The sequence below is a fragment of the Zingiber officinale genome, chromosome 6A (genome assembly GCF_018446385.1).
Source record: "Zingiber officinale cultivar Zhangliang chromosome 6A, Zo_v1.1, whole genome shotgun sequence".
NCBI classification, from domain to species: domain Eukaryota; kingdom Viridiplantae; phylum Streptophyta; class Magnoliopsida; order Zingiberales; family Zingiberaceae; genus Zingiber; species Zingiber officinale.
The window spans coordinates 138,600,595-138,624,244 of record NC_055997.1 but is presented as its reverse complement, the minus strand read 5'-3'; the positions used below and the strand labels follow the sequence as shown (position 1 = coordinate 138,624,244).

General features: G+C 35.3%; 1 protein-coding gene and 1 pseudogene across 1 annotated transcript; both read right to left on the bottom strand.

The window, feature by feature from the left end:
- Nucleotides 1–2,983: 2,983 nt before the first annotated feature.
- On the bottom strand, nucleotides 2,984–5,083 carry LOC121998306 (phosphoribulokinase, chloroplastic-like). The gene is made up of 5 exons (XM_042553162.1): nucleotides 4,424–5,083; nucleotides 3,985–4,069; nucleotides 3,804–3,888; nucleotides 3,465–3,709; nucleotides 2,984–3,377 (listed from the first exon to the last, which is right to left on the bottom strand). The coding sequence occupies exons 1-5, from the start codon at nucleotides 4,960–4,962 to the stop codon at nucleotides 3,117–3,119; spliced, it is 1,215 nt and encodes a 404-aa protein (XP_042409096.1). The 5' UTR covers nucleotides 4,963–5,083; the 3' UTR covers nucleotides 2,984–3,116.
- A 10,177-nt stretch (nucleotides 5,084–15,260) lies between these two features.
- On the bottom strand, nucleotides 15,261–17,245 carry LOC121998307 (annotated as a pseudogene).
- Nucleotides 17,246–23,650: the final 6,405 nt, after the last annotated feature.

The following is a 23,650-nucleotide window of genomic DNA, read 5'->3' as shown; positions in this document are numbered from 1 at the left end:
AAGCAAGAGAATAAGAATTGATGTTTCATGAGGCCTCTCCTCCCCTTCCTTTATAATACTTGCCCAAGGCATACAAGGAAAGATTTTTATAAAAAATTAAAATCTTCCTCTTGTTTTTCCTTTCCTCCTTTTTAATTCCTTTTTCTCCTCTTTGATTGATTCAATTGATTGGCCGGCCCCTTGCTTGGGCACCAAGCAAGGGTGGCCGACCCTAAGAGGAAGGAAATAAAAATCTTGTAAAAATTTTATAAACAAAGAAGGAAAGCTCTTATAAAATTTTACAAACTCTCTTTTAATCTCCTAATGTGGATGTTTAAAAAAGGAAAGTTTTCTTTATTTTAAAACAAGTTTTAAAATTTAAAACTTCTCATTTAATTTTTTTTTAACATGGTAACAAAAAAGGAAAGTTTCAAATTTAAAACTCCCCTTTTAAAAAACATGAGGATGGTTAAAAAAGGAAAATTTTAAAACTTTTAAACTTTCTTTTAAATCATGTGGCCTAATTCAAATAAGGAAAGTTTTATAATTTAAAATCTCTCTTTTAAAACTTGTAGATATCTACAAAGAGAAGATTTTAAAAATTCAAAACACTCCTCATAATTTGAATTATGTGGTCGGCCCCCTTTGCAAGACTTATGGCTGACCCCTTTAGAGAAGATTGTGGCCGGCCCTTGGCTTGGTCACCAAGCCTTGGGACGACCCCCTCTTGGGCATTAATGAGGCTACGACAGGGACCTAGAGGAGAAATTGGTTTTGGCCTCCCGACGAGCTTGAGTATCCCGTGTTCGCCCCGAACACACAACTCAAGTTCATCAATAACAACTCATTCCACTAGAGAGCTATTATTGCACTACCGCACCAATCCCAAATTAGATTATGGGCTCCTTCTTATCATGAGTGTGTTAGTCTCCCTATGTTTAAGATATCGAATGTCCATTAATTTAATTGAGTTATTGACAACTCGCTTTAACTAATACTTTAGTCCAAGAGTAGTACGACTCAACTTTATCGTCATGTCGGACTAAGTCCACCTGCAGGGTTTAACATGACAATCCTTATGAGCTCCTCTTGGGGACATTCTCAACCTAGATTACTAGGACACAATTTCCTTCTATAATCAACAATACACACTATAAATAATATCATTTCCCAACTTATCGAGCCTTTTGATTTATCAAGCTAAATCTCACCCTTTGATAAGTTAAAGAAATAAATACTAAATATATGTGCTTGTTATTATATTAGGATTAAGAGCACACACTTTCATAATAACTAAGGTGTTATTCTTTTATTAAGTCAGTATAAAAAGAACTTACCTTAAATGGTCCTACTCAATACACTTAGAGTGTACTAGTGTAATTTATTAATCAAGATAAACTAATACCTAATTACACTACGACTATTCCAACGATTTGTTCCTTTCCATCTTAGTCGTGAGCATCTGTTTATAATTTATAAAGAACTGATAACATGATCTTCTGTGTGTGACACCACACACCATGTTATCTACAATATAAATTAATTGAACAACTACAAATGTAGATATTTTTGACCAATGTGATTCTTTATTTCAAAATAAATGTTTACAAAAGCTAAGCTTTTAGTATACACACTAACAAAATGAGCATAAAATTAATATTTTTATCGTAAAATTTAAATTTCAGAAGTAAAACAAGTTTTAAATGAGATGCTAATGGAAAAACTGTTAAACCAGATGATATTTCGATAAAGGTATGGAAATGCTTAGAGAAATAATGTATTGAATGACTTACAAAATTATTTTATATGACCCTTATAAAAGAACAATGGAAACATATAAAATTATATAAATTATAAGAATATTAAAATAATGAGTCATACCATGAAACTTTGAAAAAAAAATAATAACTAAAAGATTAAGAAAGGAGACTATTATGATCGAAAATCAATTTGAGTTCATACTTAAAAGGTCGATAATAGAAGTTATACATCTTCTCAAATAACTAATTGAAAAGTATCGGGAGCAAAAGCAAGATCAACACTTGGTATTCATTAGTTAAAAAAAAAGCTTATGATAGATTCTTAAGAGAAATTATATTAAAAATTATAGAAAAGAGATATGTTAGTGTAGTATATATTGAACTAATTAAGAATATGTATGAGAATGTAAATACCAGAGTGAAAAACTTCAGACAGATTAACTGAAACATTTCCAATAAAGTTATGAACTCATTGGATACATTCAAGATACAATATTGTGGAACATGTTGTTTGTAGATGATATTATTTTAGTAGATGAGATACGTGAAAGATTAAATGTTAAACTGAAATTTTAGTGGGAAACACTAGAAGTGAAATATTTTAGGCTTAGTAGAGTAAAGATGATATATATGAAATTTAAATTTAACAATATTAGACACAATGAGATAATTATTAAAATAAGAGATGATAAGTTATCTGGAACTAAGAGTTTTAAGTATTTAAGATAATTTTTACAAAATGATAGAAATATTGATAGAGATCTCTTATATAGAATACAAGCAGGATAGTTGAAATAAAGGAGAACATCTGATGTTTTATATGACTTTAAACTAACTCTAAAATTTAAAGGGCAGTTTTATAAAACAACAGTTAGACCTATTATATTATATGATGCTGAATATTGGACTATAACTCTATCACATAAGAAGAAAATGAAAATTGCAGAGATGATGATGTTAAGATGGATGTGTGGCTATACGAAGATTTACAAAATAAGAAATAAGAGCATTAGAGAAAAAGTCGTAGTTACAACCATTTACAAAAAATTTTGAAACACATGTTTAAGATGATACGAACATATACTTAGACGGTCAATAAATACTCTAATTATACGATGTGAAATTATGACAAAATGCACATCAAATGAAGAAGAAGAAGGTAAAAAAAAAAAGACTTAATTAGTAATAATAAAATAAGATAAATTTATTTAAGCATGGAAGATGAAGGATAGAGTCTAATAACATAAAATAATTATATAGTCATTTCATTAAGATAAAACTTGATTATTGCTGTCATATAGACATTTAATTCCATCTTATAAAGAAGAAAATCGCAACCGATACAGCCATGTAGAAATGATTCTTTACAGCACAATTCTACAAGATTGCCCTCTTAGCTGCTGCAACCGAAGCTGCTGCCCTCGCAGCAACGATTTCCTCATACAAATCTCTGATCTTCAATCCGACTATGGTTTGGAAGAGACCAGTGCCATTGTTGCTGCCGGGGAAGTCTGAGTGCTTCAACATCTGTTGCGTTACCTCGCCGTAGAATTTAGTCGACAAGTTGCTAAGATGGCTCTCCACATAGATCAGCTCGTCTAATCTATCAAACTGCCCATCCATCTCCAACATTGAGACCTGGCAAGAGATGTATCATATCCAAGCTTTAGCTGTCGGATTGAAAATCCAAAAGGTTCAGTCAGTTTAATTACTATATGTATATACCTCGTTGGAGAAGTAAGTCTCAGGGCTATAGAAGAACTTGATGCCAGGGTAGGAGCAAGTGAGTTTCCTGCCGCAAGGAATCCAAGAAATAGTGGAGCCTTCATCAAAGAGGTAGACGGGAGCAAAGTGCTTCACCCCTTCTTTCATGATCAACCTCACGCGCAACACCTTCCCTTCATTGTCATCAGGGATTAATTGCGTTGGTAGGACTTCAATCACAGCGTCAGCATATTGCTTCTGTGGATCTGCCAAGTACACAAAATCCATTCATTGAATCAAGGGATAAAATTAAAGCAGCTTTTGTTGAATCTAGTGTTCCAATTGACTAAATCAAAGTACCGATGTAAGCATCAAAATCAGGTTTTCGGGCTTCAATGCTGGCTTTGATGCTTTCAAGGCTGTGTCCTCGTTCTGCCATATCTCTCTGTGATTGAAAAGATAAAACGAGGTTAGAGAACTTTTTTTTTTCTTTTGCCAAAGTTCACAACTTCTGCAGTTGGATTGGATCATCATGAACGACCTGAATTTTCCATGCAAACTTGACCTCGTTGCTGATATCCAAGTAGATGCTGAAGTCCAAGAGATCCCTCACACGGGAATCGTACCTATCAATGATAGAGTTGCAATTAGACTCTTGCGTGCTTAATTGAGTTATACACAACATGATCCCTAACATTGCCACATCTGTTGTTCATAAATTTGTGTTATTTTTGTTGTTAACTACAGAGGGAAACAAAACTGAAAAGACATTTTTTCCATGATAAATCCCAACTTTTCTGGAAACACTATAATCAGAGACAGTAAATATGAAACTAACAACTATCAGAAAACTACAATCTTGTAACTGTTCAGAAACTTTGCTAGACAATGCTCAACCAATTTTGTTATAAAGGACCATAAATGTATAATCTTGAAGTAGGTGTTCGATCTTTTAAAGAAAACCTATGTTGGGAGCTCACATAGGGTGCAATCCTTCAATGACCAGGATCTTGGGTGGCTTGATGAGCTCGGGGGGATCGAGTAGTCCAGTGACATGGTTGTAGATGGGCTTCTCCACGGCCACACCATCCTTGATAGCCTTCACCTGTTCATACATGAGGTCGAAGTTGTTGGCCCTCGGGTCCAATGCAGTCACCCCCTTCTCCTTCCTTCCTGTCCTGTCCAGGGAGTGGTAGTCATCAAGGCATATCACAGTGGTGGTGTCACTGATCAAAGTATTGGAGTCTGGATTCCCTCCTTTGGGCGGTTCTGCTGCTCCCCCAAACACACTGGTCAGCCTCCTCATGAAGGTGCTCTTGCCACACCCTGAGTCTGCTGCCAACCCTATAACCACCGTCTTTTCCCCTGAAGAGCACACAACAGTCCTCCTCCTTCCACTGCTCAAGAAAACGAACTGCTGGTGCCTTTGGTTGAAGCCAAAGCTGTAGGCCTTGGCACCCGGCCTTGAGATGCAGCAGGAGCGAAGGGAAGGAGTTGTATGAACTGTGCAGCTTGCCATCTCCTCTTTCCTTGCTCTGCTCTTCTTTCCTGCGTGTTGAAGCCTAGGTAGCGAGCTCAAGGATAGAGGTGAACAAGGTGTGTGGTTTGCCTTCTCCCCAGTCTGATAATTTCAAGAGGCAACTCTTCATCAAGTTAATTATCGTTGTAATTTAGCAATAATTCAAAAACTTCGTATGGACTGAGAATTTCCGTGTAGGTTTTGTTTTGTATGACCATGTAACTGAGGTAGGATTTAGTATGTGTAGGATGTTTGCAGGCTTCATTTCACAGATATGCCACGTGGCAGGAGAAGCATGGTCAGATAGAGATGAGGCGTACGTGGAGACGAAAGATATGGCTGATAGATATGAGGGTGTGGCTAGCCCAGGAAAATTGAACCGAAATGCAGTGCAGTTGGCGGGTTTTTGACTTCTACGTGCCCATTTGAATGGGCTAGTAAAATGAAGGAAAGTAAATCATGTACCGAACAATAATTCTTTTCTTTATTGAATTATAAAAGAACCGTCTTTTTATTTACAGATATTCATTTATTATTTTTTCTTTAAAATTTGGGACATAGTTTATTGTCATACTTAATGCTCTATGCCTAAAGTAACTTTGCATTGGGCCTTTGATCCATCAAGTGCTCCTGAGCTCACTCCATGCTGTATGTTCCTCTATGCCTTTGAGTCTTTCTTATTTGGGGCCATCGAGACATCAATTAGACGATCTCCATAATCCAACTGCAATCAATCAATACTATTTCATGCCCTAAAGTTCCACCTCATGTTAACCTCTGGTCAAGAAGCGCCTTCAACTTGCTTCATATTATCTGATGATTCATGCCTACGAGTCCACATCATATTGGGTGATTGCGCCATTGAACAAAATCACAACTTGATTACAGCAAGTCAACCATCTTCTATATCTATTCTGCCAAGTTTGTGCACACTTGATGCATTTATCAGTTGTTAAGAAAAATAATAAAAGAATCAAGATAAACAAGGAGTATAAAATAAAATTTTCTCACTACATTTAGTTGATAAACAAATAGCCGATTTATAGGTTAATACATAACTTACTAACTCCGTTAACTCCTCAATATCAACCACTAACTCTTTAACATTAGTCACTAACTCCACAATACAAGCATTATTCTATAATCTCTCATCCACTAACTCAACTACATACTCACTCTTCCAAATATGAACATAGACAATTTCTATAACCATTAACTTTCACTACTAATTAAAACATGTCAACTCATTAACCCACTAACCCACTAATATTTACATTAAATTTTATCAACAATTCCTCCCTTAAATTGATATTCCAAATACAACAATCAGTTTAATAAAAATTCAAACTTTAAAACTCTATATGAAAACACCAGTAGTGAGCTTTTGATGAAATGTAGAAATTTGAGATGTTTTATTAGTATATCAACAATTTGGTCCTTGCTTTTGTCGTAAACAAGATTGATAACTTCATCATTTGTGAGATTCCTCAAAAAATAATACCTCACATCTATGTGTTTACTTCAATCATGTAAACTAGATTTTTAGAAAACTTTATTGTTGAACTATTGTCACAATAAATATTTCAATATAATTTAGTAATGATTTTTTTAGCCAAATAACTTGACAAGCACAAGATGTTGCAAAACAAATTCATCTTTAATGGATGATAATGTAACAATAGATTGCTTCTTAGATGACAATGAAATAGCTCATGGCCCCAATATAAAAAACAAACTCAAATGTAATTTTTTGACAATCTAAATATCCTGCATAATCACTATATGTAAAACCAAACAGATCCATCTTGTCTTTCTTTTTGTAGAACAAACTAAACTCTTAAGTACCTTGTAAGTATCGAAAAATTCTCATTGCAACCAAAAGATGCATTTCCATAGCACAATCCATGAACCTACCTACTAATCATACTTACAACATGTATTATATTAGGTCTTGTTACTATCAAGTACATTAAACTCCCCATAATCTATTTATAAAGTGTGGCATTGACCTTCTTTCCTCCAATATCTTTGTGTAGCTTTACTCCAAACTTAGATGGAGTGTTTATAGTATTGCAATCTTTCATCTAAAACCTATCTAGGATTTCTTGCACATACTTTCTTTGAGAAATAAAAAATCCAATAGAAGATTGTGTCACTTAAATACCAAGGAAATAATGCATCATACCAAGATCAGACATCTCAAATTCCATCATCATGGATTTTTTTTTAAAAAAATTTCGAACATAAATATGCTATTTTAATATATATTAAGTCATCTACGTATAAGAAAACTATTAATATTTTTCCTCCACCTTCAATCTTAGTGAAAAGAGTATATTCATAAGGGCATTTTTTTTTTGAAAATTTTCCTTCAAAAAATAAGTTTATATATGATTATACCAAACCCATGGAGCTTGTTTTAATCTATATAATTTTTTTTTAATCTATAAACTTTATGCTCATTACCAAATTTCATATAACCAAGAGGTTGATCAATAAATACCTCTTCTTCAAATCTCCATGGAGGAATATTGATTTTACATCCTATCGAAAGATAGACCATGATTTTTGGGTTGTCATTGCTATCACTAATCTGATTGTATCATGTCTTGGAACCGGAGTAAAAACTTCTTTATAATCAACACCAAATTCTTTCTTATGACCCTTTACTACCAAGCATGTCTTGTACTTGTCAATTTCACCATTTTCCTTTAGCATCATTGTCTTATAAACCCACTTTACACCAATTGTCTTTTGCCGTTTAGGAAGATCACATAACTTCCATGTATTATTTTTATTTTTCAATTGCTATAATTTCATCATTCATAGACTTTATCCATTTTGATTCTTTGACAACCACTTCAAAAATAGTAGGGTCACAATCTAACAACAAAGCAAAATGTGTAAGTGGATCATCACCTTGATCAATTCTAGTCACCTCATAATCAGACATCCATGTTAGTCTTCTTCAAACACGTTATGGTCTTTGAGATTCAGCTTCAACTAGACTTTGATCTACTATTGGAATATTTTGAATGACTTCCTCATGTTGCTCATCCTCCATGAGTGTTGCACTTTCTCATCATCATCAAAATCTAGAAGAATATTTTCTTTAAGGTTATTTGGATTCTATGGCTAAGTGGTTTTTTCATCAAATATAACATCATGATTGATAATGATTTTCTTATTGTAGTGATTATATAATCTATAAACTTTTTATGTATTACTTATACTAAGAAAAATATATTTTTCACCTTTGTTGTTTAGCTTCTTTCATCTAAAATATGAGCATAGGCAACACACCCCAAAATTTAAAAATGATCAATGGTAGATTTTCTTCCAACTCTAAGCTTCCTTTGGTGTCAGATTTTGAAAAGATAATACGAGACTTCTATTCAATATATGGATGCTCCAATTAACTGCTTCTAGCAAATTTATTTTGGAAATACTACTTGTTGTTAGAAGGCTTCGTATTATATTCGTAATAGTACAATTCTTCCTCTCACAGATATCATTTGTTGGGGTGTGTAATTTTTGTAAGTTGTCTCTTAATCCTATGATCCACATAAATTTACAAATTCATGTGAGTTCTATTCTCCCTATGATTCACACACTGAACCTTAATTGAGTTGGCAATTTCTTTTTTAACAAGTACTTTATAACTTGTAAAAGTTGCAAATGCATCAGATTTTGCTTACAAAAATTAAATTCATATTTTGCAACTATAATCATCAATGAAAACAATTATATATCTTTTACCTTCATTAGAATGTGGTGGTATTGACCTGCAAATATTTGAATGGACAATCCCAGTGTCGCCTTTGCTCTCTAATTTTTTTTCTTGTGAGAATTGATTACGGTATTATTTGCTAATAACGCATTCTTCACAAACTTGAAAAGGCGTTGTAATTTGAGGAAGACTAGTCACCATATTTTTCTATTGTAGTATTTTCAATATGCCAAAATTTAAATGCCTATAGCAATAGTATCATAACCATGTCTCATTATCTAATATTGCTGAAAAACATGAATAAGAGATAATGTGGAGGTAAAGCGAAACAGGCAATTATCTAATATTGCTGAAAACCATGAATAATAGGTAGTGTGGAGATAAAGCGAAACATGCGATTTACTTTCATGTTAACTTGAGCAATTAAAACCAACTTTGCATCTTGAATCTGACAAACTCATTCCATTTTTCGTGTAATTGACCCACACTAAGCAAATTAGTTTATAAATCTTGCACAAAAAGAACATTAGAAATAGTATGGGTAGAATTCTCTTTCACTTGGATTGTCACCTTTCCTTTTCCCATAATTAAAATTGTAGAGTTATCACCAAATTTGAAAAAACTATGAAAGCATCCATCCAAGTCAAAGAATGTCTTCTTCTCTCCACACATGTGATTGCTATAGCCTATATCTAAATATTGCATATTTTGTTTAGTTTTCTCCTTCTCTTGACATACTATTAGAAGAGACACTTCTTCTTCTATAAAGTTAGTTTAATCTCCATTTTATTTATTCAAATTAGTATAACATTTTGATCAATAATGGTCGTACCTATGACATTTATAACATTCAAAATTGGACTTATCTAATGACTTTGTTCTATTAGTTGTTGAATAATGATCTCCATGTCCTCTATCTCTTCTTTGAAAATAACTCTCTTGATATTGATTTTGCAATGGGTTCCCACCAACATTGTGATTTCTACTTACTCTGCCTCAACCTTTGCCTCTTTCTCGTCCTCTATCACTTCTACCATTTATAGAGTGATTTTTTGATAAAGCCTTCAATGCTTGCTCCTTTTTTTCATATTGATTGATTTTCTACTCATGAACTAATAATGAACTTTATAATTCATCAATTAAAAGTAGATTAACATCATTGGCATCTTCAATAGAGTAGACAACAAAATTAAATTTTTGTGTCATGGATAGAATTTTTTTTGACAATGAGAACATCCTCTGTTTTGTCGCTAAGGATCCGTATTTTGTTAATGATTTCCATTATTCTTTAAAAATATAACTGATTTTCCTAATTTCATTTGAAACATTTCAAACTCTGAACGAAGTGGTTGAAGTTGCTACTTCTTAGCCCTTGTCGTACATTGGTACTTCTTTTTAATGGAATCTCATATATCTTTGGCAGTATCCTTATAGAGAATAGTTTCCAAGATTGAATGATCAATATCTTGGAAAAGATAATTCTTTACTTTAAGATCCTTCGATTGTGCATCTATTAGCGTAATACCTTCTATCGGTTATGCTACTCCAAAAATCACGACCGTCCAATATTATTTAGACCTTAAGAAATTTTCCATGAATATGCTCGTTCGTATAAATCCTCAAGTGTACAGAAAGTCGTTAAGTAATAAAAATATTGGTCCACAAGAATTGTTGATTAAGCACTCAAGATTTTGCAAAGTAAGTTATTTAGACGATCGAATGTTGGTTGAATGCTTGTGAGCAAAAGATTGAGAGAGAGAAAGAGAGAGTTGAGAAAGAGAGAGAAAGATTGAGCAAGAGAGAGGGAGTGATCGAGAGAGAGTGAAAATGGTTTTGGGGGATGATTCTAGGCTTTTAGTTTCACTATGATGCTAATTAATGTCCCTATTTATTGTTCATTTCCGATCCTTACCCTCTATGTTTATGATCTTGTAAAGATTCTAACTAAACTATCGATACCACCCTGTCACGGTTACACCAGATTGCTTACACTATTTATACTTTAATGTTACTAAGTATAAGAGATAACATAGAGAGTCCAATTAAAGGGATACCCCTTATCATTAAGGCTCCCGATCATATAATTTTTAGATTACATAAGTCATGTCCTAACACTAACTTGGTGAAAATTCATTAAGCTCTAATTAGATAATCCCTTGTAAAGATTTGACCCACATTTCAAGGCGAAGACTCTAGAAAGTCCGGTGAAAGGGGTACCCTTTGTCACTAAAGTCACTCGGTCATACAATCCAAAACATCTCCTTTACGTGGTCCAAACCTTCACATCCATATGCATTCACCACTTACATATTTCATCAAACATATACAAGGCACAACACATGTAGAACAATTAATGAACACATCGTAGAATAAGGAAATTGACATATACATAGTTCATACATCAATATCATATCATAATTACTCTCTACATCCTCGAATTCAGAGATTACTCCATAAAAAAGGAAGAATCAATCCAAAGACATAAAATAAAACATACTTACAATCCCAAACCTAAGAGAGGAGAAGAAGCAGATTGCTAGTGTCTTTGGGATGTTTCCTTACTTTAGAGGTGGATGGATTGTCAAGATTGATGGAAATGAAAGCTATAGTGTTTCCCCCTAAGGGAGAACCCTTCTCCAAGGAGAGGGATGAAGTTCCAACCCCAAGATGAGTAAAAGAACGAATTTCTTGACCATTTATACCTTCTCCAAACTGTCCAGATCTGTCAGGTTTATAGGGCTCCACTAAAATTGATTTTTAACCCCTTAAATCCAATTTTATCATATTTCATCCTGAACCAAAGTTATAGCTCTTAAAATTATCTATATTCTAATAGTTGGATCGACCCATAGTTTTAACCGAGCTGAAAGTTAGGGTGGTTTAAATTTTGGTTTGTAGTTTAAGTAGAGGATCCGATGAGGTCGTGCCTTTTAGAATGGTTTCGATATGGTTTTCTTTGTTGAACCCCGAAGAAAAATTTTAGATCTTGAAGTTGACTACATTTTGATATTTGTGACAACCCATAACTCCAACTGAACATAAAGTTATGGTCGTTTTACTTTTTCCTTGCCGTGCTATTTGAAATTCAACACTACCGTGCCTAAAAGGCATGGTCATGCCATGCAACATTATGTGAAAAAATGGGAAATTATCATGGTCATGTTCTTTAGCTTGTCCTGGTCATGTGGAAGAAATTTGGCTCCTTTTAACATCATTTGAACCACCATTTGGTCCGAGGAACACGGGTGTGTCAAGGGACAATTTCTATGTTGAGCTCTGGGAGAGGCACACACCCCCCTCATTTTCTCCGCCATATGGCTATGCCTCAAGGCACAACTTGGTTGTGTGAGACATGATCAAATGTGGCATGACTGTGCATCATGGCATGGCCTAGTCGTGTGACACACAACTAGAAGTGGCACGACTATGCCTGAAAGGCATGATCATGTCGTGGATCTTGCTGGAAGGAGAGGCATAACCGTGCCTCTAGGCACGACTGAGTTGTGGGACAATATGGAGAACGACACATGGTCGTGCCTTGGGGCACGACCGGCTTGTGTGGGAGCTGCTGGAATTTGCTCTGGTTAGCCTTGGGAAGACAAGACAGTGTCTTTTGAGACACGACCTTGTCGGCTGTAAAAACACTATCGTGCCAAGGGACATAACCATGTTTGTTGATTTTCCTCCAAAGCTGCTTCAATATTCATTTTTACTTTGTTTTCGTGCCAAATTATGTTTTGACAATAAAAATAAGCACAAAGTAGATCTATGGACAAAAGGAGTAGAAGTATGACATAATAATTGTTGGAAATGTGAATGGAATAAAGAGGTGGAGACGAAGAGACTCTATTATGCATGAGTTTAGTCCCACATTAGAAGTCTCTTGGCTTTATTGTTGGTTTAAATTATGGCACATGCATTAATATTGTAAACATATGCATGGGGAGAGACTCTCTCACGCGTGAGTGCATAGGGGTGGGTGCAAATCCAGGGCCCGGATTGTACTGAACCAAGGTTGACTCGTGTTTGAGCACGACCTGCGGATGTCGAATGCCAGACCGGTTGAGATAAAATTTACCCAAAAGAATGAACTAACATATTGTCACTTGAATCTCTTTTTGCTATATACTCAAGAGTGTAACGAAAACATTAATGTGAAATTAATGGTGATTTCGTAATGCCTCGGTATTAATGGCGACATTAAACTCATTAATGGTGATTTCGTAACGTCTCAGTATTAATGACGACATTAAACCCATTATTAATAATTTCATAACATCTTGACATTAATGAATACATTAAATCCTTTAATGACGACATTAACTCAGTATTAAATAATCATAATTTGATCATTTATTACAGGAAAAGTGAGAACTTCTATATAAGGAGGTTGTATCTTGAGTAAAGAGTAGAGCGGAAGATAAGCGAAAGAGAAAGCGAGAGGAAGAGCAAGGAGCTAACCTCTGCCCACCCGTGTTCTCCCACAAAAATCTCTCAGTTATGCATCCGCTCGGCTGAACTATTCATGATAGCACTCAGGTGTATTCTTAGTTCGCCACAAACAACCATTGCTTGGTTGTGTTTGTGGTTTTGCCATTGTATCCTGGGAAACAGACGACCCGAGAGAACCTTGAAGTACAACCGGAAGTGGGGCAAATCTGTTTCAAGGAAACTGCGTTAAGCGTAGGCCTCAGCATCTTACTCGGTGAATTCTCTTTCTGACTCAGCGATTGAATCCCGATTCTGCTACACACCGCATTGACTCCGCGACTCGGACCACCGGAAGCTTGGCAGAACCAGCCCTGCTTGCAACCTGAGATTATTAGTTCAGGTCATCTCAACAGATAAGGTTGAATTGATTTTGTGTAATTTCAATTCAGTTAATTCTCCAATATCTCTGGCAACAGATTGTTTAACAATAATAAAATAGGGTACAATAAACATGTATTATACTAATGAAATACAAATAATACATAAAAATATATATAATCTACGTACATCAATGCTCTAATGGTCATAGTAACTATTAAATCAAGGAATGACTAGTTGCCAAAACTTTCAGAAGTCACAACTCTCTTTGAAATTTAGTTTTGATACCACTATTAAAAAAAATAATGAAATAGTTGAGGATAAACGAGAAGGATAAAATAAAACTCTCATTGCTCCTAGGGCGTAGTATAGACGGTGGGCGCATGACATCTCTAGTGTAATAGCCAAGGGTCGATTCTCAAGAACTGACGACCTGAGGTTTACCCTACCATGTGTTTGACGCCTATATACCTGCATATACCTCCCTCCATATCCGTAGGACCGACACTAGGAGGTCGTTAATGATAAAACAAATAGCCTATTAGGTTAATACATAACTTACTAACTCTACTAACTCCTCAATATTAACCACTAACCCCTCAACATTAGCTACTAAGAACATCTCCAACACAAGGTTTGTTAAAGATTTGTAAATCAAAAACCTCAATAAAAAGGGTTGAATGATTGTGGAGGTAAGACTTGGGGTTTTTAGTTCAAGAACAAGTTTGAAAAATTAAACTTTTTTTTTCTTGGAGCCAATAATTAATGATAAGATAATATTGCATGTTTTACCCTTTTAAAACAATTAAAAATGAATTATTTTATGAAGCTTTTAATTATAATATTTTATTTCATAAATTGTTAGTAATAATTAAACTTTCTTTTTTTTTTTGAAAATAAATATATTTGTTAACTTTAAAAAATATATACAATCTACTTTAATTAAATTAAAATTCATAAGCAAATTAAATATTAAATGGAAATTATAAATCAAATCAAATTAAAAATCATAAGCTTATTAATTTATTAATTAAAAATTATAAATAAATTAAGTTAAAGATCATAAATAATTAAAATATTAAATAAAAATTATATAAAGATATTAATTATAAAAATAATAAATAAAGATATATGATTTATAATGCAAGACTTATGAAGAGTTGTATGGAGATTTTTTAATTAAGGAGAGAATAATATATTTTTATGATATTGATGTGACATATTGGATATTATAAAAAAAAACTAAGTTTAACTACTAAAGATACCCTAACTCCACAATGAAATCATTATCCTAATGTCTCTCATCAGCAACCCATGCACACATGCAAATCCTATCTTAAATCATAGTATCCAATACATCAAATAAGCAAGCTTACCACCATATATAGAAGTATTCTTTCCCAACAATACTCCCTTTTAGATAATTAATAATATGGTTAATCTTTTTTGATAAAAATATAGAATTGTCACATCAACGACCCTCTAAAGTCGGTCCTACGAATATGGAGAGAGATAAATATAAGTACACAGTTGAAAGTACATGGTCGATATGCTAACTTCAGGTAATGATATCTCGAGGATCGAACCCTAAACCTCTCGGTCACGAAATCATGCATCTACAACTGTGCTATGCCGAAGGTCGGCTAACCTTTTTTTATGATTGACAGTATGGTTAAGGAATTCCACAATAAGTAGATAGACAATAACAACTCAAAATCATCTATTGGATAAATAGTTTGGAATAATTGCAAAGATTTTTTTTCCCCTTTTGGGAGTAAGAATAATTGCAACATTTAATTACATCTATTTAATTAATCTTATATGGAATTGGAAAATTGCAACTGATGTAATCATGGAGGAAATGCTTCTTTATCCTCTCAAAGTTTAGCTGCTGCAACCGAAGCTGCTGCCCTCTCAGCAACGATTTGCTCATACAAATCTCTGATCTTCAATCCGACAATGGTTTGGAAGAGACCAGTGCCATTGTTGCTGCCTGGGAAGTCTGAGTGCTTCAACATCTGTTGCGTTACCTCGCCGTAGAACTTAGTCGATAAGTTACTAAGATGGCTCTCCACATAGATCAGCTCGTCTAATCTATCAAACTTCCCGTCCATCTCCAACATTGAGACCTGACAAGAGATGTATCATATCCGAGTTTTAGCTGTTGGATTGAGAATCCAAAAGGTTTGGTCAGTTTAATTACTATATGTCTATACCTCGTTGGAGAAATATGTCTCAGGGCTATAGAAGAAATTGATGCCAGGGTAGGAGCAAGTGAGTTTCCTGCCGCAAGGAATCCAAGAAATAGTGGAGCCTTCATCAAAGAGGTAGACGGGAGCAAAGTGCTTCACCCCTTCTTTCATGATCAACCTCACGCGCAACACCTTCCCCTCATTGTCATCGGGGATTAATTGCGTCGGTAGGACTTCAATCACAGCGTCAGCATATTGCTTCTGTGGATCTGCCAAGCAAACAAAATCCATTCATTGAAGCAAAGGATGCAGAAGCAGCTTTTTTTTGTTGAATCTACTGTCCCAATGGGCTAAATTAGAGTACCGATGTAAGCATCAAAATCGGGTTTTCGAGCTTCAATGCTGGCTTTGATGCTTTCAAGACTGTGTCCTCGTTCTGCCATATCTCTCTGTGATTGAAAAGATAAAACGAGGTTAGAAACGGGTTTTCATTTTTTTTTTCTTCCCTCCTTTTTGCCAAATTAGTTCAGAAAATGACCTGAATTTTCCATGCAAACTTGACCTCGTTGCTGATATCCAAGTAGATGCTGAAGTCCAAGAGATCCCTCACGCGGGAATCGTACCTATCAATGATGGAGTTGCAATCAGACTCTTGGGTTCTTAATTGAGTTAAACACAACATGATCCCTAACATTGCCACATGTGTTGCTCATAAATTTGTGTTATTTTTGTTGTTGAGTACAGAGGAAAAGAAAACTGAAAAGAAATTTTTTCCATGAGAAATCCTAACTTTTCTGGAAACACTATAATCAGAGACAGTAAATATGAAACTAACAACTATCAGAAAACTACAATCTCGAAACTTTTCAGAAGCTTTGCTAGACAATAGTCAGCCAATTTTGTTATAAAAGGACCATAAATGTATAATCTCAATATTTAAACTAATCCACAAACGAAAGAGTAGTTACTGAACTAGGTGTTCGATCTTTTAAAGAAAACCTATGTTGGGAGCTCACATAGGGTGCAATCCTTCAATGACCAGGATCTTGGGTGGCTTGATGAGCTCAGGGGGATCCAGTAGACCAGTTACATGGTTATAGATGGGCTTCTCCACGGCCACTCCATCCTTGATAGCCTACACCTGCTCATACATGAGGTCGAAGTTGTTGGCCCTTGGGTCCAATGCAGTCACCCCCTTCTCCTTCCTTCCTGTCCTGTCCAGGGAGTGGTAGTCATCAAGGCATATGACAGTGGTGGTGTCACTGATCAAGGTATTGGAGTCTGGATTCCCTCCCTTGGGCGGTTCTGCTGCTCCCCCAAACACACTGGTCAGCCTCCTCATGAAGGTGCTCTTGCCACACCCTGAGTCTGCTGCCAGCCCTATCACCACTGTCTTCTCGGCAGAGCACACAAAAGCGCTCTTCCTTCCACTGCGGAAGAAGATAAACTGATGATGCCTTTGGCTGAAGCCAAAGTTGTAGGTCTTGGCAGCTGGCCTTGAGATGGAGCAGGAATGGAGGGAAGGAACAGTGTGGACTGTGCAACTTGCCATCTCCTCTTTCTTTGCTCTGTTCTTCTTTCCAGCAAAATTTTGTAGGAAAGAAGCTGGGTGTTGAGCCTTGGGAGAGAGAACGAGGATAAAGGTGGAGAATGTGTGTGGTTTGCTTTCTCCTCAGTCTGATAATTTAAAGAGGCTGCTGCTCTTCAACAAATTAAAGTTGTTTTAATATTTCTTTCAGTTGTCGTTATTTAACCGTAATTCAAAAATATTGAATGGCGTGAGATATTTCTTGTAGGTTTTATTTTTTTTGGGGTGGTGACTTGTAAGTGAGGTGGGATTTCCAGTGTGTATGACGTTTGCTAACTTCATTTCACAGTCGAACAAATATAATGCGCAATTAGTTTTAAGCGAGAATACTTGGATGAGGCTTTTGAAGCTGTTGAAGCACAGGAGAGATGCGGGAGAATGATCCATGGAGAAAGATTGATGGTTATCTCAGGATGCTAGATATGGTCTGCCACGTGGAAGAACATGCATGGAGAGACGGAGATGAGAGGTTTAGTGAGAAGATAGACGGTGTTCATAGATAAAGGTGATGCTCATGCGTCGTATTAAGGACAGAATGTTCTGTGATTTATTTATTTTTTATTTTTTATTTTTATCCTGGCATCGACGATACCAAATTATTTGGGATGAGAAATAAATCTGTTGCTCTAATAGATAAAGGTGATGCCCATGAGCTTGATTCACCCATCATAACTTCCAAATATAAGTTATACTGTCCCTTGAATTATGATGCATGTTAGAATGTCCATGCAGTATTTTAAATATTCACAATTCAATTCTTAATTAAGATGTATTATAAGGTATTTTTTAGTGGAATGATAGATGTGGGATGTTGGACCGTACTTTCATATTTATCTGATGGTCAATGAGAAATTTTCATAGGACAAATTGTCCATACAAGTATAATAATAATAATAATAATAATAATAATAATATCCCAAACTTCACGATAGCGCTACTTTGATATTGTAGAAATGAAATGGGAGTTAATATAAACTTCATCTCCATACCAAATTTAACCCAAGAAACTTCTCAAAGAGGGAGTCAAAGTATTATTACAAAATGAGGATAGATCAGGCAATATTATTGCTAAATGTGTAGTATCAGATGGCAAAAATCCATACTTCCATAACAACTTAGCTATAGACATCATATTATTACAGCATGAGAGTATCATAGAAGTAGATAGATAGATAGATATTGAACTGATGAATTTAGAACACTTAGATAAAAGGGAAAACTAGCTAATGATGAAAAACTGTTGGCGTTGGAAGCAAAATGACGTACAAACTTACAGACTAAATGCATAAAAACTAAGCTGAAGTGAAACCAAAGGATGAAGTTGGCCTATGAGTGAAAGGTAGATAAGAAAAATGTGCCAAGCAGAACTCTCCAGATTTAGTGAATCTGCAGTGTTTGAACAAATGTGTCACGGATTCTTCATTAATTTTGCAGGATGAACCATGGCTGGCCCCACAGGGTGCTGATCCATAAGGCCCCGTGGGAAAAGAGCAGGTTGGCTAACCAAAGCAGCAGCCTGAACAAACTCTCCATCTGCAGATATATCAACTCTTGAAAGAGAAACAAATGGAGCATTCGCGGTTCGATCTTCGACTTCTAGGCCGCCCGCCGTGAGAATTGTCATCCAGATCTGGTTCAACATTTTTTTTCATTAATTTTGCAGAAAACATGGCAACCATCTGAGCTAATACCTCTCTTGATAAGCTGCCTTTTGGTTGATCCTTTCATTCAGTAACAACCATGTCGAGATTTTGTTTTTTTTTTCTTTGGTTTTTGAGAAAAGGAATTCAAAAAGTTGCATAAAACAGAGCTTTCCGCACGGAGTGCAGTGAAGGTTCTCTAGGCTGATTTCCCAGTAAATTTACCATTAAAGTTTGAAGCGCCAAAAAGCTATCAGCTGCTAGACTTTGAGCACAGTTACTATATCGACGATCATCAGGATCATGATTATTTTATAAGCTAATGCGAAGGGAGATTAAAGACAACAAGAGAATAAAAAAAAAAAAAAATCCGTCGTGGGCCTAACAAAATTTTGTTAATACTAAAACAATGGATAGTTATGATATAGATCTTGGATATAATTTTTTTTTAAAAAAAAATCTTAAATTTTAAATCTCAATTTCAATCGGGTAAAGAAAAGAAAAAAACTTGAAAATTTTTTTTGTAATGGACATAAATTAATAAAACAAGATGTAGATATAGACAATCTCTAACTCCTAAATATCAAAAATATGAAAAAATATCTTAAATATCATAAAAATATAAATGACTAAAATTAATAAAAAAAAGCTCCAACAAGAGTCTAAATGATGGAATTTAGGCTCGAAAATTAACAGATAAATATAAAATTTTGAATTCTGCACACGTGCACTTGTGCGCTTGAAAGAGTCTAATTCTAAATCTTTAGCTAAAAATTATACTTTTTAGAAGATTGAATCCTCATATATTAATCATACATCACTATGATAGTCTGAATTCTTATTTTGATGGCTTACACTCCCATAATAAACTTCTGTTTCTTAGAGTATGAAAGATGTAGTCCCAAATCAATCATCTGCAAGTTGAGTCTATCCAACCTAATTTCTTTGTTTGTATTGATCTTGAAGATATCTGGATACTCTCTACACAATATCAGTACTGAAGATAATTTATCAAGCATTAGATGAGCATTGTGCTTATTCTCTGAAGTGGCTATGAAGCTAACAGACAAATTCTCTGAAAAAAGCAATATCTCTCCAGAGGTAAGACCATTTTCTATCGAATTGAATCACTAAATAGTGATGATGATATCAGGCCAGCCAAGTATCCGGTTGTTATTTTTCATGTATGTGAAGCCCAAACCTCCAAAGTCAGTGGGCATAACACTTTTGTGTCACACCATCAAGTGATGCCATGAGGATGAGCCTCTCCTTTGCAGCCTTATGAAGGAGTCTTGCTTAATCCAATAGACATACACATGATGGTAAAAAATGAATATGTTCATCCTGAGCACATCCGTCAACTCGTCTCAGGACCAACATAGAAGAGGTAAATCACGGGCAGCTACTAGCCTTGGAAATAGTGACTAGTACATAAGGGAGGTATTTACCTCGACTATGCCGAGTTTCAAACCCTATATCTCATAATGATAACACCTCATGTGCTAACTACTAGACTAGCCTGAGAGACCTAATCCAATATACACATGCATTGTATGTAAGTTGCTAGCTTAATACACTGTTAATTATGTTAAGCCTGCCATTTTTTAAAAGAATTTTTTTTTTCATGGTTGGTTGCAACTCCAAATCTGTGCCAGATTAGGTCCCTCACCATATATGAAAGCCAAATTTTATTTTGGAGTAATTGGTTTGCATTCCGCTGAATAAACTGAATCATCTCGATATAATTTTAAGGTTGGTCTCTCCTTTTAATAAAATTAGCATATCATCGGCATAATGAAGAGAAGTGAGACTTTAGATATCTCTGAATGCACTGAAATACTACTAAGAATTTCATTTTTGTAACGTCTCTTATGGATTTGTCAAAGTAAAACAATGAAGATATTGAATAGCAGAAGTAATAATGAATTTCCTTGCCTAAGCCCATTTCTATTTTCAATCCAAGGACTGGTTGCACTATGAGAAGTAATGATAATTTCTTCTATCCATTTGATCCTTTTTTTTTAATCCAGATATTCAAACCTTTACAAACCCAACTAATCTCGAAGATGGGTGACCCTCCTTTTGGTTCACCCATTGGATAAATTAGGAAGAACTCGCGGTAATTCGCCTAACAACCGACCTCCATTGTCAAAAATAAACTATAAAGCATGCCCTTGCCCAAGCTTGGTTTCTAACCGTGGTACTCTATGAATCCACCAAATGCCTAGCCAATGCACCATGTATGTTGATCCATCTTGGAGGTTATTCATGTAGCTTCAAAATGATGATCAAATGATCAATGATTCCCAATTCAGCAGTTTAGTGACTGTGATAAAACAATCCTTAACCTTTTTATTTTTCGTGAATGGATAGTACAAATCACCCGAGCTTAAGCCTTTTTGCAAGCACTTTGGATATTAATTTGATGTCGATGGCTTCAAGTTTCGCTGGTCTGAAGTCCCCCAGTGAACAAGCTTCTTGTGTCTTGGGTATTGATGAGATTATGTATAATTGGGTATTGAGTTTCTAAGCAAAAAAGAATTACCGGTTTTGCATGGCCCTTGTGTTCAGCTATCAATTCTCCATGTTGAAGCTTGATTTTAGAACTAAAAGTCACTTATAATAACTCTCTGTAATGACCTAAGAATGATTTACCTACTCTGCCTGCCCATCAACTATATGACACCATTGATTTTTAAATGATTGATGTTCAGTTTCAATTTCTAACAGTTGCAACTCTATGAAAGAAAACTATATTCTCATCACCTTCTTTTGCCTTGATAATGTCAGGCTTTGTTGCTTACTAAACTATCTAACTTCTCTTTTACTGATTTAAGTTCGACCCTCTCCAACGGTGTTAATTGCATCATCTAAGATTGGCTTTCAGGTTTAACCCTCTCAAAGAGTACTTGAAGAGATCAAGCAACCATACAAATAAATGTAAACCAAGAAAAAACTACAAACACATATGTTAGGATAACACTTCCGATTTACTTGGTCTCCACCTCCTTGAGATGTCTAATCAAACGGTCCACATGATGCACACTACTCCACTATGAACACACTCATTTTCAGAAACAATTTAGAGACGGAGAATCCTTGTACAAGTTCACAATAAGAAAATGCAACAAGAAATATAAACTAGGTTACACAAGAAATTGAAAACAACTGCAATTATGAACCTTGCTTTGCTTGCTCTTTTCTTGCTTTGATTTAATTTCTTGTAGACTCGAAAATGTAATAGCGCTTCACTCTGAATCATCCAAGAACCAGCGACAAAGAAATATGTGAGCGTATATTCAAAATATCCACAAAAACCCGGCCTTTTTCTAGGGTTCTTCGATGTCTCCTAATCGATTCAGCTTTTCTCTAATCGATTATCACATCATCCGACCGTTTAAACACCTATAGAACGATTTTTTTTTTCAAAATCCTAATCGATTGGTTGGTGAGTCATCCCAATCAATTCAGAAGACTTTAATCAATTACCCAATCGATTCCACAACCCTCTATTCTCTTGCGAAAAGACCTTAATCGGTTAGCCCAATCATTTAAGACTTATTAATCGATTGCCCCAACTGATTCTTCCTCCTAGCGATAAAACACTGCCTAATTGATTAACTCCATCGATTAGTAGTGGCTGAATCGATTGGGTCAATCAACTCAGCCATATATTCGCGAATTCCTCTTCACAAAATTCCTAACCCTAATCAATTAGTCCAATAGATTAGGCTCGGCCCAATCGATTAACCAATCGATTTGACCCCTTTTCGTGTTCTCGCAAGAACCTTCTAATCGATTACCTAATCAATTAGCTTAGGGTCAATCGATTGCCCAACCCAAATTTACTCAATCTAAGTCTAGGGTTTCCTTGCCCAACATTTGATCAACCGTGATTTGTTGGAACTTCCTCACTAAGTGTCTGGTTAACCTTTGACCCACTTGGACATTCCATCTTGTGTCAACTTCCCGTTGAACTTCCGATCATCAAGTGTGGTCTTCCTTGACTTAGATTTTTCTCTTGCCTAACCGCAGTTAGGACTTTTCTCTTGCCAACGTGTGGTCCTCCCAGACCCACTTAAGCTTTCCTTTTCCAACATATGATCTTCCTTGATCTGCTTGGACTTTTCTTTGCCTAACCACAATTAGGACTTTACCCTAACCTAACCCTCGAGTTAGGATTTTACCTTAGTTAACCTCCAATTAGGACTTTATCTTTGCCTAACCCTCGAGTTAGGACTTTACCTTGCCTAACCTCCAGTTAGGACTTCCCAGTCAAGTATCTAATCCTCCATGACCTACTTGACTTCTCTCTCACATATCGTCAAATATCCGATCAACCTTGACTTATTTGACTTCTGCTCACATATTGTCTAAACATCGAAACTCAAGGTCAAATGCACTCGAACTTAGTCAAACTACTCAAGCTTGACATAAGGATGATTGCACTAATCATCTCCCAACATCATATAATTATTGTATCGCATGTACAATAGAATCTCACATCACCTACATGAAATATATAAATAACTACACGATACGAAGATACATCGATCACCATGCAATTAAACGTTCATGTGAGCATATGCAAATACGGCTTGGCACCTTGACCATGTACACATATGATTGATGCCAATGTACGATACACCATTGCTATACATGCACAAGAATATGAAAATCATGTTTCATCTATGTGTGCATCTATTGTAGTAAAAGGTAATTATACTCA